Source organism: Sparus aurata, chromosome 11 (assembly GCF_900880675.1).
Source record: "Sparus aurata chromosome 11, fSpaAur1.1, whole genome shotgun sequence".
NCBI classification, from domain to species: domain Eukaryota; kingdom Metazoa; phylum Chordata; class Actinopteri; order Spariformes; family Sparidae; genus Sparus; species Sparus aurata.
Genome location: NC_044197.1, coordinates 25598192 through 25616562, shown reverse-complemented (window position 1 = coordinate 25616562; position 18371 = coordinate 25598192). Strand labels below are relative to the sequence as shown.

At 40.3% G+C, this 18371-nt stretch overlaps 1 protein-coding gene across 1 annotated transcript in view; it reads left to right on the top strand.

Annotated features, from left to right (window-relative positions):
• The window catches only part of lrp8 (low density lipoprotein receptor-related protein 8, apolipoprotein e receptor), a 181663-nt gene that overhangs the window by 73087 nt on the left and 90205 nt on the right, over positions 1-18371 (top strand). Inside the window, exon 3 of the mRNA XM_030433693.1 lies at positions 13833-13955. Within this exon, the coding sequence (XP_030289553.1) occupies positions 13833-13955 (123 nt within the window). The remainder of the gene's footprint in view (positions 1-13832; positions 13956-18371) is intronic.

Here is an 18371-nt window from a genome sequence, read left to right as displayed (position 1 = left end):
GTATCGAAGCAGAAGGATATGACCTCATAGAGTCTCCAGACATCTTGGAAAAGAATACCATCACACACACCCCCCCACACACACACACACACATCCACATAAGCACACATCCATTAAAATGCTCCTACTCTCACACACAGCTCATGTGCCTTTTATTATTATTATAGTCATCACAATCATTTTGTTACGAGCCTATTAAACACAACTGAGAACAATGAAATTCAACAGAATGTTATCATGTTTTTAACCTCAGACATCTTGTAGAAGAATGTTTTTTTTCCTAGCTTATTAGTTCACTTAGGAAATGGCTCCTTGCTGAGGTGTTTCTGCTCTGACATTTGATGCTCAAAGCAACATTCTGTCACTTTTTTACCTTTTTGAATAACGGCTTCAAAATCATTTTGATGGTGCAAGTGTCTTGTAATAGGGTGAAATGTCCCTCTGTCTCAGCCCCTCCCCCCAGTCGAACTGTCATTCTGCGCTATGTAATTTCAGTAAGAGGATAGGAACATCTTTATGATGTAATGTGGTCAGCATTGGTCAACAGTGGTGTTTCTCCCAGAAAAGTAAAAATCACCAGGAATTCTTACATTACTTTACATTTATCCTATTCCAAATATCATGCAGCAGCAGAACCGGTATTATGTGACCACCTGGACTGCAGTGCTGCTCAGAGCATTTGTCCGGCTGAGGCCATCGTTTGAAGGACTGATCGGCTTCATGTTGTCAAAACAAAAACAAGCCTGGCCCCGCGCTCCGACAATGACCCCTTTTGTGCTGCTGCTTAATTAGCAGTCTCTGAAGCGAACACGGCACAGCGTATGAAAGCGACTGCTCTCTGATCTCTCTGACGAGATATCCACTCACCCTCACAACAACAAATACAACATTTGTTTGTCTCAAGAGCTCGCTAAGGGCCCCCTGGGTACACGTCGTCTGAAACCTGAAGATGGTTAGGAGTGGAGGCAGAAACAAAGACAAGGAACACGGAGGAAGAGAAAGATAATTGCGTCGAAAGGGGGACAATCAGTTTGAATTCATAAAATTTAACAAGGACCATCTGAAGTGTGTGTGATGACAGTGGATTCTCCATCTTTGAGCTCTAATTATCACAGCTATGGGAGTTTTGGTGATGAGAACGATTACCTCTGTTGTTCAGAGAGTTAACTTTGCAAAGGAAGAGGTAGCAGACATATGGTTTGAACAGAGAAAGAAATGAAAGGGGAGAGATTAAGAGAGAGTTATATGTATAGAGAACCGTAACGTGAAAGAACAGTAAAGAAAGGGGTGATTACCTTTTACCTCCCGACAAGCAGTTTCTTCCCATTATATCTGATTTGTTTTCTAATTCTGTCTTCGATCTTCAACCTGGCTCAGTATCTTTATTTCTTTCTCTCCGTCTACTTTTTTTTCTCTTTCGGTATTGTCACGCTTGTTCCCCTCCACTCCTAAGCTGCTTTGCTGAGCTGTAATGCCCCGCTTATGTAGGTGGGAGCGAGGATCGGGCACCCAGGATGTGACAGGATTTGGAAGGTCTTAGGCTCTGGCATGCAGCTGATGCAGACACTGTCGTACTGGGAGTTAAATTCCAGGGATTCGGAGCCATGAGGACAATAGATTAACATGCCGAGAGTGGTTTTGTCCTTCAGTCAGCCTTATTTGCCCATATTATTGGTAGTTTTTGCATTGCAATCTAAAAAACCTGTATCTTTAAGTGAAGGTCTTTGCTGCATCTCTGACAAAACAATCAGGTTGTTTGGACTGGGATGCACCTTAGACTCTTTAGACACATTTGGTCAAACAGGTAACAGGAACAGGTAATGTCCGCTAGGACAAACAGGAATTAAGCAGCAATTTTAGAGCACTAATATTTGGTCAAGGTGTTAGGCATACATGGTTGACTCCAAGGACGTACCTTTAATTATTCTTACCGGTGTGAGCAAAGAGAGTGAGAGCAGGCTGCAGGATCAGCGCGATGTTTTAGATTCTGATTCTTTGCATATATGCATTTATTTTGTGCAATTCAGTGACACTGTTTTCTCAGGGAATTAAAAGTTAATGGTAAACTAATTCAACACGTATATCATTACTCTGCACCACAGCCTCTCCCATCAGCTCCACTTAATTTTAATCCCCATCACAAGAAAGTGAGTCACACAAAGGCTCTTCACATTTCTCTGAAAGCTTAAGAGAGAGAAAGTGCTGCAATCTGTTTTCTTGAAATTAGTAAACAGATGCAGACTGAAGCGGCGGTATAAACGGATTCATGAGCACGCGCGCACACACACACACACACACACACACACACACACACACACACACACACACACACACACAAACAAAAACAGACACACACAAGAGATTAACCTCTGTGAAGTAGTTGTATATGAGTAGGCGCTAACAAGTGTTACTTCCTCAAAGCTCCTTAAGTTGCCTTGATATTATTGTTTCCCAGTTTGGAATCACCCCTTTTGAAATCCTCTGGATAAGACTGCTGCGTGATGTGCTCGCTACGCTACTTGTTCATGACTCCTTTTCATTTGTCAAATTAAGAGAGGCTGCTTATTTTTCTAAAGCATGACGGCACCTGCTTGGCAAAGACTTCTTCATATAGTTGGAAAGTATAAGGATTTTGTTGTTGATAAACTTTTTTTTATTGGTAAGAGAGAAAAACCGAATCATGCTGGCAGTGAAGAATGTGCAATAAATACAAATGCGGAATAAGTGCTCTTCTGGGTACCGGAAGCTGTTTATATAGGCCTTATATACTATCAACAAACAACACACATTTTTATACATAATGAAAGCTATATTCAGACCAAATCAGGCATTGGGGCGATTAGTGCAGGGTTGTGCAGAGGTGTGGGATGACGAAACTGGGAGTGTGTCATCGTTCGGTCAATGAAATCTGATGGTTTCTGGCTCCTAGCTTGGGAGCAGCAACTCTTCCAGAGAGGCTTTCTCCGTCTGTAACCAGTGTGCAGAGCATTTCTCCGCCCCTGCCGGCTCAGTCTCCTGGAAGCACAGTGTTGTTAAAGGATGCCAGGCAACACAATAGACACTGAGAGCAATTTGCGGACACTTGACCATTTGTGCAGCTGTATTTGTTGGCTGTTGTGACATTGAACTTGTCATATCAACCAGCGCTTATAAGAAAACACATACTATAAGGGTTTCGATTATATTTTCTTTTCTTTCCTTTTTGATAATATTGTCTATCATATATTGTCTATTTTGCTATTGCTCTTGTTCTTGTAATATTCTGCTGCTGCGACAAACAAATTTCCCCGTATGCGGGAAATTAAAGGATTTCTGATTCTGATACTGATTCTACTAGAGGAAGATGTTTTGTAAATTTGGTTGAAGGGGTTTGAACAGTGCTGTTGGCCAGCTGTTTATGTGACAAGCCATGGCAGCAAGCCCTTTGGTTGTGTTTCTCCAGAGGTTGATTTAATTAGAATTTTCTGTTGCAGGGTCATTTCTATTCAGCAACCACTGCAGTCCTTAGTACTGCAGTCTGAACCCACTATTCACACTCAAAATGAATATGAGGAGTGGCGTATTTGCTGCAACGCCTGATTTGTTCTTGATGTAACTAATAGCAGGCACATTAGAGCTTATAAAAAGTCAGACATTGAACTTCCTCCAAAAATTCAGTTAGTGAGTTTCCTACCTCTTCCACATATCAATGATGTAATAAATGAGAGTAAGAAGATCTCTCTATCTGAAGTTTGCCACCATCTCTTTCATCTCTTTCCCCACTTTGAGCTTCAGGTGAGTCACCGCATGATGCAACTGTCACCCAGGTCACCCATACTGAACCCCCGCCCCCCAATCCACTTCAATATCCGATTCGCTTTTGCTTTTGTATCAAAAATCTGGAGACTACGTCTTGCCCTATGGGCTCGACTGTCCAGACAGGTGGATCATGAAATGGTGAAAAGCTTCTTTGAACTGGTAGGTGGCATTTGATGTGCTGTGAGGAGCATAATATATTGTGTATTTGATCTGACTTGCTGTCTGTTCCTTCGCATCCCCAGCCTTTGTAGTTTGTGCATGTGTCATAAACGCACACATTGGCACACACTTACAAATTCAATGGCAGGTAAATTTGGCACTTTCATACACCTTTAAGCCTTCAATCTTTACTCTCATTAATGTGACACTTGACATAGTCGTTTGTTCTTCTCTGGTGATATTGAAGACGCACGTTCAATGCCAATATTAGCCACATGTTGAAGTTACAGTTGTGATCGTTTGCCATTGAAGAGTTTGGGAAACTTAATTCATAAAATTTTTTGTGCCATTTTTGTTGCCCTTTTATTTTTAATCAGGCAGTGTGTGGAAGACGATTACTTCTTTGTTTCTCCCCGTCGTGAGTGGACTGCACATCGCCTGCTATCGTTGGTATTCAGGTTACTTAAAACAAAAAGTCAGAAAGTTCAAACTTATTACAGAAGAACAAAATGCTACATTGAATCTGCCCCTGCTGTCCGTTACTTAACAATTAGTTTTTTTTTGTTTTTCTTTGTTGCTGCACTGTGCTCTTGTTGTATTCTGGTCCTCTCTCTACGATATCTCTCTGTCTCCAACTGATTATTGGGAAACTAGACAGGCCTTTAATCTCCTCAAAGGACCAATATTTAACCTGTCTGCTTAACTCCATCCCTCGCTCTGTTTCCTCGCTCACACATACACAAACACGCGCACGCAATTCGTGGAGTATTCCCCACTCCCTCACAGTTGTGCCTCAACCTCTGCTCACTGATTAACGGCCTCGCTCCCTCTACTGACACACTACGTTCTTTAGCTCTTTAGCCGATCACAACAGTGTGGATGACCATCTATTTCCTCTCCTTTCTCCCACGCTCACTCTTTCTCCATTCTCTCTTGCTCGGTTTTCTTTCAGTTTCTCATTTTCACCCTTCGCTACCTTTATTTACTTACCCTTTCCTGTATCCTCCTTAAACTTGTTTACAGCCGGAGATGTACTCTGCTATTCTTTTATCTACTTCTTCTACTGCTTTTTTTCCTATAATGTATTTCGAGAGAGTTGTTTTTCGTCTTCCAACACCTGGCTATTTATTATAGAGTTTCACATAATTCTTACAACATTGTGTGCAGTAAATGAATGTCTTTACACTGAGCTTTCCATCTTTACACGACAGAGCTGACTCCAGCAACGGTTTTAAAAAACCCTCTGTCGTGGGAAGTTGGTTTGTTGATCATTTCAATAGATCAACACACATAATGGCATACCTTAGCAGCATGACATGGTTATCTTCTCTGGCATTTCTATAGATTTCATTTACGCAACAGACTGGCTCCTTGGTAGTAGTTGTCAATTCTGACTGGGTTGTTTGAAGCCAAAATTGTCTTGCCTGCTGTAATAAAATGTTGTGGACTTTTGTTATAGTAGGAGTAAGGTCAGAGCAGGTTTGTTTGGTCGCTCTTAGATTCAAAACACAACAGCTTTTCAGACATCACAACTTTTAGAAAATGTTTAAGAAGACCCAAAACAGTTGAGGAAACACAACAGCAAATGTCCTGCGGAACCCTGAAAGTGCGGAGACTGGAGACTAAAGGTAGTACACAAAAGACACAGGGAACTGTGGAAACTTGTGTTTTCTGAAAGGTTGTTCTGTTTTGACCATCAGGGCCACCGTAGGTTTGGGCTGAAATTTTGTGCAAATTTGTTGTGCAATAGTATAGTAATAGAATAATAGTAGAAGCAGTATATTCCTAAAAAGTCAAAGTCATGGATGGAGGTTAACAATATATTTCAATGCTCAAGTGTAAGTTTTGTCAACCAGATTGAATAGGTGGGAGCTATCCAAAGCTCTACAGAACTCAGCTGAGACAAGACAGATTAACTGCAGGGACGTCCTGGTGTGTAATGGATATGTTTACTGAAGATGATTATCTGTTTGACCTGTCACCTACCCTCATGATACTATACAGAGACACACTCCATCTGTGTCAGCAAGCGTCTGTATTTACAGCTTTTATCTGTGCAGACAGTCTGAAACCACATCCATTTGCAGTGGTGGACAGTAACGGAGTAAATTTACTTGAGTACTGTACTTAAGTACATATCCAGAGGATTTGTACTTTACTTGAGTATTAGATTTCTTTGGTACTTATTACTCTTACTTGAATACATTTCCAAGACAAATATTTTTACTTTTACTCGAGTTAATTTCTGGGAAGGCTGAAGAGTACTCGTTACTTTCCGGTCTGCTCTTTTTTTTCATTTGATTTTTTTTCTAAAATACTATTGGGCACAAGCTGTGTTTGTCAAAGAAGAAACCCTATCACAGTGCACGCTCTCCACTGGGATCTACGTAAAAGCGGAAATATGTCATCCCTCCCCATAAGGACGCCACCAAAGTAGCCACGCTCTCGACTGCGTTTGTCAACACAAAACCGCGACAATGGCTGCATCAGATGTAGTTTTTTGTAAAGCAGTGATTCTCAACCAGTGGTCTGGGGACAACATTGGTCTTTGAGGGGGTTCCAGTTCCCAACTTAGCTAAATGATAGAGAGTTAGTTGGACGGTGCAGGTTCATTTGGTTACAGTTTTAATGATTGTTAATAAACATCAGTGCAGGTGGTTTCAAAGAGTTAATTCTCAGAAACAAGAGTTAAAAGGTCCTTAAATTCATTTAGAAAAAATTATAGTAATTCATTGATGTGAAAAATAAGAAATTTACTCTTACTCTTACTTTTACTTAAAGTAAATTTAAAAGCATGTACTTTTTGACACTTAAGTACCTTTTTAAAAGCAAGTACTTTTTTACTCTTACTCGAGTAACATGTCGACTGAGCTACTTTTACTTGTAACAGAGTACATTTTGACCAGTAGTATTTGTACTCTTACTCAAGTACTGGGGTCGACTACCATGTCCATCTCTGTCCATTTGCTATTGTTGGCCGATAAACACACTGTAAAAACCCTCCAGCAGTTTATTTCCTCTTCAAGTCTCTTTGCATTGTATTTGAATCCACCTGTCAACTCAAACATGAAAAGTAACCACAGAACTTGAACTGTCCTGAACATCCGCTTCAGATTCGAAATATAATTTTCCCTAGATTCTGAATTCCAAAAACAATCTGTTTTTGTCAGTTCACAGGCTCATGAGCAAAGAATACTGGCTTTGTTCTCTCGCACTTGCAGCTTTAGCAGATTTAAAGGTGTCGGTGTCTCTGAGTGAAGAATAGTAAATAATCTCACTACAGCACCGCTTGTCTGTTGTTATTGGAGCAAATCAACGTTTCAGGGCCTGAAGTCAACAAATCCTAATTAGAGGCGACATCGTGTTCCCTTAGCTATTATTGGGCTGTTGGATGTTTTATTTCCATTTCGCTCTCACTGTTGTGTGTGTGTGTGTGCTTGTGTGTAATGAAGTGAGTAAATTGAATGACTTGGAGGAAGACGCTGACCTTCACCTGTTCACAGGTCGAACAATAACGTCCCATACCATGTTGTCGGGAGTGCGTGGCAAAGCATCCTAAAAAGGTGTCCAGCGTGTGTGTGTGTGTCTGTGTATGTCTGTGTATATATTGTGTGGAGGCCGTGTGAACATGCGTAGGTCAAGTTACTCACTCATTGATCATGGAGGTCTCCAGAGCGTTAGTTGAATGTCAATGGGAAATTAACACAGTGTGTCTGGTGATGAAAAGGTGGACAGCAGCCACCTTAAGTGTACTTGTGAACATGGTCACTCCCATGCATCTCTATAAAGGTCTTCATTTTAATGTTGTAAAGGTTTAATTATTGTGTAAAGCATCACAGGACTGTGAGGTTGTTGATACTTGGATACTTTTTTGCTACCACCTGTTTGAAAGTACAATATATCTGCTCTATCTTATTAAAAGTACCAGAGCTATAAAAAAAAGGCCTCTAAAATTTAACCAAAGGCTGCACTGACATTAGGTTATTTCAAACCTTTTATGCCTTTATGATGACTCTTAGGAGCAGAAATGTGTAGGCTCATCAATAAGTTCATAAAGACTTTTTAACAGTATCACAGTGGTTCGGATTCTGTAAAGGCAAGCTGTAAAGTCAGTGTGTTCTCACTTGATGTTATTACACATATTTGGTATTTGTTCAGTGACTTCCTCGTCCTTGTTAATAAAAAGAAGGGTAAAAAAAGATCCAATGTGTCTGCTCAGGACTTTTTAATTTTTGTATGCTCTTGTTATATGGAAGTTCAATATTTTAGTATCATGACAAGCTAACAGGAGTGATCATCCAAATTTCTATGATTCACAGATCTTTGTCTTATTCTTCTGCAGCATAACAATCCAATTGCACAACATCAGAAACTATAAAACTCCAAACTTCCAAGTAAATTCACACCGCATTTGCACATGGCCAAATGAAGCAGATATGACAACATATCGAGATATATTTAGCAAAACTATGGTAGAGTTTGTTACCTCATGTCAATACATCGTACTCTCAGCAGAGCTTTACAGCCTGAATGTTTAAACACAGTCTCTACCAGGGGCAGGTAAAAGACTATTCAGTCAAATCCTCTTATATGTTTTCTTCTGCTTTGTGCTTGTCTTCTTTGTTTCTCTTTAAAGTCCCCCTCCAGTCATGACGGTGTTTGAGTTTCACTCTGTAGAATGATGTATGTGCAGTTATAGTTCGACACCAGAAGGCTGTTTTCACATTCACTGCTGAAAGTGTAAATTGGTTCTGTGTTCCTTAGAAAATCAGATTTTTAGGGGGCATAAGCGTGAGTGAGCATGATTCATGAAATCGCAAATAGTTTTGAAGCCAAATCCTGGTCCAATATTCAGCATGGACAAGTCTGATGTGGAAATGTGAAGCCTGCAGTACACATACTGAGAATGGACTTTACAGTGAAGTAGGAGGCACCTTAGGATATCAGGAGAGCTTTAATGTACAGCAACAACTTGCCAAGGGACTGCAGCTGAGTATTAGCCTTGCAGCCAAATCTAACACATTTACCTCGTATCGATTACATTAATTCCCTTGTATGGTCCCTGTTAAAATAGATGAATAAAGTAAAGGACATTTGCCTCCTCCAATCAGTAAGGTATTAAAGCAAAATAAATCTCAGCGAGGCTAGTGTTGCATTTTCTGTAAACATTTGAAGTCCCCAGTTGAAGTGCAGCTGAAGTGGATGACGTGAATCTGATGGTGCAATTTAAAAGTCTACAAAGTTGGTGATGGCTCGACGTGGATTGAAATCACCCAGTGAGCAAGCTGGAGCTCTTCTGGTCCGTCTGCTATTTTCACATGAATATTAATCACCTTTTCCATCTGGGGAAAGAGGACCAAAATAACATGATGTGCCTCAAATCTGGAGGAGGGGGTGGTTGGTAGGTAAGGGCGTGTGTGTACGTGCACGGTATGTGTGTCCTATAGTGTTTGTGTCCTCCACATTCACTCTCACACCTCATAAGACAGGTTTAGGCTGTTCCATATGGATGGACGCTCCTATATGACAGGTCTGGGGGCATCAGAATGTAAATGTACGCAGCTGTTTGTGCGCGCATCAGCAACACTTGAGAGGCATGGAAAAATATTTTGTATGTGCAGGTTATTTACAGTTTCGTGCAAATGTACACACATATTTTAAGTCTGCAATCGTGACATGTTTGTCGACCGTTTAGAGTAGAGGTGTGTAGTGGAATATGAGAGATGCTCTCGCAATGTCTTTATAATGTTGTTGTGGGTGTATTTCCTTTTTCATTCCTGGTGTCAGATCTTGCTGGCACTGCTGTATGAGTTTTATTTGCATGCTTATTCCATTACATGAGCGCCTTCTTTCCAAAATGTTGCGCTGCACACCCATCTGTGGGAAATGTTCGTTGCATGAAACTAATCACTATTCATTCAGTATTCGAAATCCCGAATGACTGCACTCTCATAAATGTAATTCTCGGTTTTCAAGATGGATGATAATAGCTTTCCATAATGTGCTTTATTGAAATGCTACCATTTTTACTTATAGTGGGGATGTCATTTTTAAAGTACGGTCTTCATTCTGTGCAAAGCTGTTCTGTAATTTGTGTATCTTTTCCCTACGGATAATTAAAAATGTTCACTTATTATCATATCCTGCAGTTGCCGTAGATAGCTGGAGAGGGAAATGGTTGTTCACATTGTTGTTGTTTTTTTTTTTCCCATCAGGATAAAACAGTCAGACTGGTTAATTAAAAGCATATTTTATTCGCGCACAGACAGAAAACCCCCCCACCGGATGCCTTTTGCCCCAAGAATGAGAAGTGGCCAAGGTGAATCGTATTATTTCCTTTGGATGAGATGAAATGTGAGTTCAGGAAAGGGTTGTCGGAAATTAAAAGGCTTAGGCTCGCTGGCTCATGCATTTTAATGAATCCTTTTGAGTACGATATTTTGTAAGCTGTCACCTGTTTCATTTTGGTTCCCCAGCTGATTTAAACCCGCTGTTTTTGGAGAGGATTATGATGACCAGTGACAGGAAATGTGATATGAAGGTGAATGAGAACCTTTATTTGTAGATGATAGTATGATATCATCAGTGTTATTGAAATCCCAAGTAACGTTGTGAATTGTACTGCCCAGTTAGAGATCTTGTACCGGGCTTCAGCTGGCTCCATTATCAGCCTGTAGATAGGGATGGAAGAAAAGATGAGAACAAAAACAGGCAGCTAGACAGGAAGAAATGGGATTTATGCTAACATGTTGGAAGAGGGGAAAAGGATTTATTCAGTCCTTTGTGAGGACTGATGCTATTACACAAGACCCCACCTCGACAGCCTTGTTCCCTCGTGTCATTTGCCTCAGTGCCCCTATTCCCTGTACTCTCCCCTCCTTCTGTTTACCTTTGTCTCTAGCCCTGACTACTCTTAGATCCCTAGAGACACGCTTTTCATTTATTCTGGGCCTACACATTCTTTAGTTCCATCTCTCTTGCATCTTTAAGGCTCCCTTTTTCTTTCTTTCTTTCTTCTTTTTTTTTTGCTCTGCTTTGAATCAATATTCTGCCCTGGTGAATGCCTGGCTGTCTTTATCTTTCTCCTCAGTCTGCCATACAGTGTTAACCATATAAAAACATTTAGATATACGAATTGAAAGCACTGGTCCCCCCAGCTGAGATGCTGTCAGTTCCTTCAGTGTGTACTTCATTATTATGGCTCCCACTTGTGCCATCAGTCATAACGCTGCCTTTTACCACGCACCATAGGACATCCAAGGCCACACACATAAACAACAAGCTAATAAGCTGGCTAGCTTTCCCTTTGCTAAGTATAAGATGACTGGACAGTATATAACACAGTGCCGAGTTGGGCACAAGCTTAGTGGCCTCAAGCTTGCAGCAAAAGCAAAGTATGTGGCAGTAATCATAGGGGTTTGATTTCATACTAAACAGTACATACACATACAGTACGGTTTTCCCTTTTAGATTCTCATTAACCACTTATAATAAAGGATTCAGTCTGAGAGTCTTGCAACTACTGAAGGTGTCTGTAGTGTTCTCTGGACATTTGTCCTTAGTAAAAATCACAGACGATTAAAAGTTCACTATATTATAGGCCAACTTAAATAACTGCCTAAATGTGGGATAACAAGATATTGACTAGAACAGAATAAGATAAGACACTCACCTTAGGGACATCACGTAGGCTATTGCAGGTTCTAGAGAAGGTGTGCTCGATTTGCTTACCCAGCTGTACAGGAATGATATTAATATCAATGCGCACACATAATATCGTGCGCATATTATACCTACTTCGTGGCTACGAATTAGTATTTTGTGCGCACGTTATCCTTATTTCGTGCGCACGTTATCCTTATTTCGTGGCCACGAATTAGTATTCTGTGGCCACAAAGTAGTATTTCGTGTGCACGCTATAGCTATATTGTGGCCACAATTAAATTTTTTTTTGACCATGTCATGTCTGGGGCTCCGTACCTTTGTTATTTCTTCTCCAGTATAATTTGTCCTGTTTTCAGTCTTGGCAAGAAAATGAATAGGTATATTTCCAAAAATGTCAATCTGTGCCTTGAAATGTTCATTGCATGTATCTTCATCTCTGTAAATAGTGTTATCACAGGTGATAGGAAAATAGTGAGCATTAAACTATAATTAGTTTTACGGCCCACTCATAGAATAACTTTCATAAAGTAGTACATGCCAATACTGCTTTACAGTGCTTTAGCCTAGCACTCATTCACCTACATTTTTGGCTGGTTTTGACGTATGGACGTTGAGGTGGTTGAACACACAGCGTACACGAAACAGTTGCATCGTAAGAAGAAAAAATATAGCCCGACAAAAACACTCATAAACACAGGGTTTTTTACACATACATTTTTTTGCCATTTCTCAGCACCCTTCTCTGTACAGTATATTTCATCATGGCAAGGCAAAGGCATTGCTAACACGCCAAGCGAGTGCTTTCTCTTGTTCGCTGGCTCCTGCTGTCAAGGGGAGGGATTTTTTTTGCCTCTCCCCATGACAGACTCAAGTGCTTCAATTTTCCCTTGCTTTGAGAAAGTGACTGCACAAAACCATTGGAATCCATAACCTATCAGGACAAGGCTACACAGAGCCATAGCCTGTTCTGCAAAGACTGGGCCAGACTTTGAAGGTGGATCCTGGGCTGGTCAAAATGGAACATAAAGTTCAGGCAGCTAACTTGAAGGTTTCTGCTGCGTTCACATGTGACATTTTCTGTTCACCGCACCATTTATCTAACACAGTCTTGCAAAAAGAGGTTCTACTGAAGCTGTCACTGCATTACTAATTCACCCTGCCTAAAAGGAAACTGCTCAAAACACTGCTCCTCCAAGCTCTGATCTGTCTTTTACTGGATTTTTCCTTAGATATTTTAAATCTGTTCATTGTTGTCAAATGCAATATGTTGGCTAGCCCAGGCCACTTCTGTGATACTTAAATTCATAATGGAATTATTTATCTACCTATAGCACTGAAATTATGTAACCAATCAGTTTTTGCACTTATGCAAAGAATTTGTAAGTCCTGCTAGAAAAGGTATGATAGAACACCACTCAAAGCCGGACCTCCTACTTGTACACTTGGAGCAAATACCCTGACTTCATTTGGAGGCAGTTGTCTGAGGTCACACAAGAATGTCATCACCAAAAGTAGGGGTGGGATGTATTTGCAGACTACAGTTTGTGGATAAAGCTAGTGAATAAAATACTTACATACGTTTCCAAGTATGAAGTTGCGCTTGTCACCTTGGTTGTAACGTCATCATTTTGTCAAGTTTTTGTTGGCATTTGCTGTCTCGCACCTGGATGGCTTTAAAGTTGAACATTTAAATTAAGAAATTCTGACTTGCATTGTTGACTTGAACACAACCTTATAGTACAGAGACCAACACAGACTGACTCAATGTATCTTGTCCCGTCATTGATCCTGTTACAAATTGCACTTAAAAACACCACCAAAACTTGAACCTCTAGCCAGCTGATGATTAAACTTAAAGTGGACTTGAAAATTGGTTTGAAGCTGGTGCTCAGGAGTTACTCCTAACTTGAATTAAATTTTAATTGCTGCGTCGAAACTTTTGCACACAATTCTCATCGCTTGTCAAGAGTGTGACCAGTTTCTGTAGGTTTCCTGTCTCTATTCACGCATCACATGGTGTACTCCAGAGAAATTGAATGATTAACTATCTAATAGAATATCTGACAGTCACTGTGTTAAGAACCAGCAAGGAGATGATTCAGCATAGTGTTACATTAATGACCAGCAGAGAGTAGCAGCACACACAGATAACCCTTTACCTTTTTTTGGGGGCATACAGTGATGTTGCATGTGTACCTTTGTCTCCACAGCAAAGAAGACATGTGCGACTACAGACTTTGCCTGTAAGAACGGACAGTGTGTCCCTGCGAGGTGGCGCTGTGATGGAGAGCCGGAGTGTGCAGATGGTTCAGACGAGGCTGATGCAATCTGCAGTAAGTAGCCGCACAGTCGCACTGACAGGCAGACAAACACAACCACAGACAAACAGTGCCACACATCCAAACATACAAACAGGTGGCAGGAGGTAGGTCAGGACACACACACTCACACTTGACATGTCTTAAATGTGTTACCAGCTACAAGTGTCAAGTGTGTTGTCCTGTGTTAGTCGGTGTCCATTCATTACTGTATGTGTGTGTGTTTGTAAAGAAGTCTACAAAAATGCATGAATTCTCCGAAAACATGCATTCACACAGCAAGATGTAACTGTCTCTGCCACTTTTACAGTAATGCAATCTGTGTTTAAACGACTTTATCTCTCTCACACACACACATGCACACACATATATTTCCTTCAGCATAAAGCACTTCCAAGGTTGCTTGGCCTCAGTGTCGCATTTTGCTGCGCTCCAGCTGCAGTGCCAACCTTCTCTTTCTTGCACATCGCCTCAGAAAATTGCCTTCACTTGCTTCATCAGAGGGAGGACATCCATACATGGTTTGATCATGGCCATGGAGGGCAAAGAATGGACACAATTCCTGCTTTCATACTATTTCCATATTGCGCGTTTGAAAAAGTGACAATTAATAAATGCTCACCTCTGAATCCTGCTACGTCTCTAACAAAACAGTTTTTGAAACAGGGAAAAGATTTTCTGTAACTTTCACTTTTATTTCTTATGTTCACTTGTTCTCAGGGCTTAAAGTAAACCCGGGTGGTGCCTGATTTCTGGCATATGACTAATTTAGAAAGGGAAAAAAACGTCCACATGGGATTTGTTTTTGACGAGGTAAGCAATCGTCTTGAAAGGGTAGTTCCATCTACCAATGATATGAGGCTGACTAACAAGTGCTAGCTAATCAGAGGCAGAGAAGGACAGATCTTGCAGTGTGGTAGCCCTGCAACTCGGCTCAAGTGGGAGCAAAGTTTATTAAACCTTGAAAAGACACAGTCTTGATTGAGATGGAGTTAGGAACAAATGGCGCTGGGCATGAATAGAGGAAAACGATGGTGACTGGAAGCTGTTTAGCACTTGATGCAACATATTGAGAGAGCCAGATGCTTGCTTCTGCACTGTGTGTCTGAAGAAGCTACTGTACGGCAGCATCGGTAAGAAAGTGCCCGGTCATCATGAATTAGATGCCAGTCACAAAGCTTCAGCTACAGTGACAGCTGCCCTTCAATGACCAACTGTCTTTGCGAGCAGACAATGCGTGTGCACGTACATAGTAGTATCGTTTAATTGAAAATTAATCATTAGTTAAAATAATAATTTTTGCATCACACTTTTTTATTTTCACTGGCATCTGGACAACAAGATTCAAGGCCTGACAACTCTACACCATTATACAGCAGTACTTTATACTAATGCTGCACACATTATACCTCTATCAATTTTTATTTTATTTTTTATTTTTTTTTGAGATTTGGATGTTTGGATATCGTGTTTAATTATGTAGCACTAAAATTGATCTTTATCTGTACATCTGCACCTTAGGGTAAATGCTGTACATACCTCGTGCCTTGTACATAGTTGAAAATGGTTTTCTGATGCTGTTATATTAATCTGGTTGGTTCACTGTCAGATTAAGTATATTTAATGATTTATGACTGTAAGTAAGTAAGTAAGTCAGTAAGTAATACAATTTAAAGGTAACTTGAATGATCCATTCAAAACACTGTTGGAAAAGGAGCTAATGAGTATGCATTAATGCATGTGAGGATCATTATCAGTGTTACAAACCAGAACTAATTGTCCTGCCCTGAAATAGTTTATGTGGTTTTAAAACTTGTTTTCTCAGCATAGTGTAATTATGAAAAATGGAAGAATACCAGTAAACAGACCTTACCTGTTACACTCAAAATTGAAAAGGTTGGCAGGCGGTAAGGTCGCTTGCTGCCGCAATTATGAAAAATGGAACACTGCCCACTGTGATTATTGGATTTATAATCAGCCGAGGAAACCCACTATTCACAGGTGGGAAACTTCATGCATATACAGCGAGCGCATGTGTGTGCTTGTGTGCTTAGGTTTGAAAATTAAAGTTAGAAAGAGAGTGAAGGTGAGGATAGGAAGTATATGACGACTGACACAAATATTTTTTTTCCTTCTTTCTTTTTTAGATCGGAGATTATTAACTGGCTTTTGGAAATGTGTGGTAGAGGTTAAATTGATATTCTGACACAGGTGGTTTTTTAGAAGATATAGAATAGCTTTTCAACTATTTTAGTTTTTAAAGCTTCAGGTTTGTCAAAAAGAGGTTTAAACGAGAACAGCGAGAGGAGAGTATTTTAGGCTTTGAAAAAGTGATGACTGAATGACAACGGACTTAAAATTGTATTATATGAAATGTATACTGTGCGCAGAGGTATTACTCAAATATGGGTTTTGAAAGAGAGTATGAAGAAGATTGTGATGGCTGTGGGTAAAGCTTGGGTGAGTTTGATAGATGACACAAATGAGAGATAAATTGATGATTTTGGAAGAGACTGGCCCCCAAAATAAAAATATTTATACATGAAATTGTTTTTAGTAATAGTGACCCATATTCCAGTTGCCACAACTACCACTGAAGTCACTCTGTCTTTTTTGCAAGTAGATGTACCGTCCAATTCAAAGCGGCGCTGATTTGTGTCTCAACTTTTACCACAACAGAGTGCAAAATCAGCCAGCCTTATAGCACCTACGATGACATTTTGCTGTACAATTTCAATGCATTTGATGAGTCATCATACTTGGTTTGTATATCCTTTTTTAACCTGTTTTTGTCTTAACACCACATTACAGTGTGCTTTTTTTTGCGCTGTACTTGGTGCGTTAAAGGCACAACTGTGATTGTGGTATCTAAAGCCTTTTTACCGCTAAATAACCGTTTTTTTTTGGGTTCGTTTTTTTTTGGTTTGGTTCAAGATTATTAGGACCTTGGTGCTATCCAGCAAATCAGCCAACATTTCCACAAGTTTTGAGTGGAAATATTGTAATGAAGGTGTCATAAAGCGAGTGCATTGCACAATGACCTGTAGAATATGACATGCCCACTTTGGTTTGCAGTTAAGGTCTAGGAAAACCTGCTCTATTTTGGTTCCAGTCGAAAACCAAGTTTGTTGGTTGCATGTTGGTGGATGGCATAATCAAGTTGGCAGAGTTGGGATGTTCTCTCATTAGGAATCAGCGGAGTTCTATGGGGCTTTGTAAACATTGTGAGCATGTTGCTCATCAGTGAAGTTGAAACTGCTGAGCTTCTAAGGAAGAAGGAGTAGAATACAAATAGAATCTGCTGACATTTTCCAGGGATTCACGTAGTAATCTCACACATAGCCAGTGTTTCCTCCAAAGATAAGTTACAGAGCAGTAAAGAACTTCCAGAGGTCAGTCTGTCTTTTTCAGCCTTATCACAAAACTTTCGATGTGGCTGTAACTAATGGCTGGCTTCTATTTGCAATATTTATTAATATGATTTTCAAAGAGGTGATCAAAGAGCCCTTTGAAGTTTCTCAAAGTAATAAGTCTGATTGGAATAGTCCAAGGACATGCATTGGAGTGCGCGTGTGTGTGCGTGTGTACATGCCTGTAAGGGCTATAAGTCTGTGCACCCGCGCAAGCGTGTGTCTAAAGTCAATGCTTGCATTTAGTATTCATCACAAGGTGAATCTGTAAGTCATTTCATCAGATTAGTGGACTTGTGGTTAAGTCTCATTATGTTTGGTCAAGGTCAGACGCTGTGAGAGCTTCTCTAACTTTGTCGGCCACATTGATCCTCAGAGCTGTGTGTGTGTGTGGCAGAATGTTTGAAATCATTGCATATTGTAATGTATGTGCATGTATGTTCATAAAACTGCTCATAGATCCAGTGAATTAAATTCCTAACAAGTCTTGTATATTATGTGTATATACTATTTGCCAGAGTTACTGTAAACAGACTTGTGACAGATTAGAGCAAAAGCCTGCATAATAAGTTGTCGGAAACCATATTAACAGCTTTAAGGGGCTTTCACATAGCTGGAGTATCAGTCTTCCAAAAGGTAGTCCCTCCTTTGTATTTGTGATGATGGTGATGAGAGCACCATGTTCACATCAGACCATGATCTCCCATTGGTGCTGTACAATCCAATCTCTCCTAATGCCTTGTATGCAAGCATCTGCATTCTTCATGTTGATATACAGATGGATAACAAAGGAAAGTCCCTCTGCTATTCCCTTACACCCCCTGAACCGCTGTCAACTATACCTTCTTGAATCACGTCCTCTTCTCTGTCCTCGTGCTGTTTGTCCTCCACTTTCTGATCTGAGTTGAGTTTAAGTAACGCCTTTGATTGAATTGATTTCCCTGGGAGGGAATCGATGTGCTGATCCCCGAGACTTCTGGTCGACTGCTGATTAACTATGGACCTCTGATGAAGCCCCTGA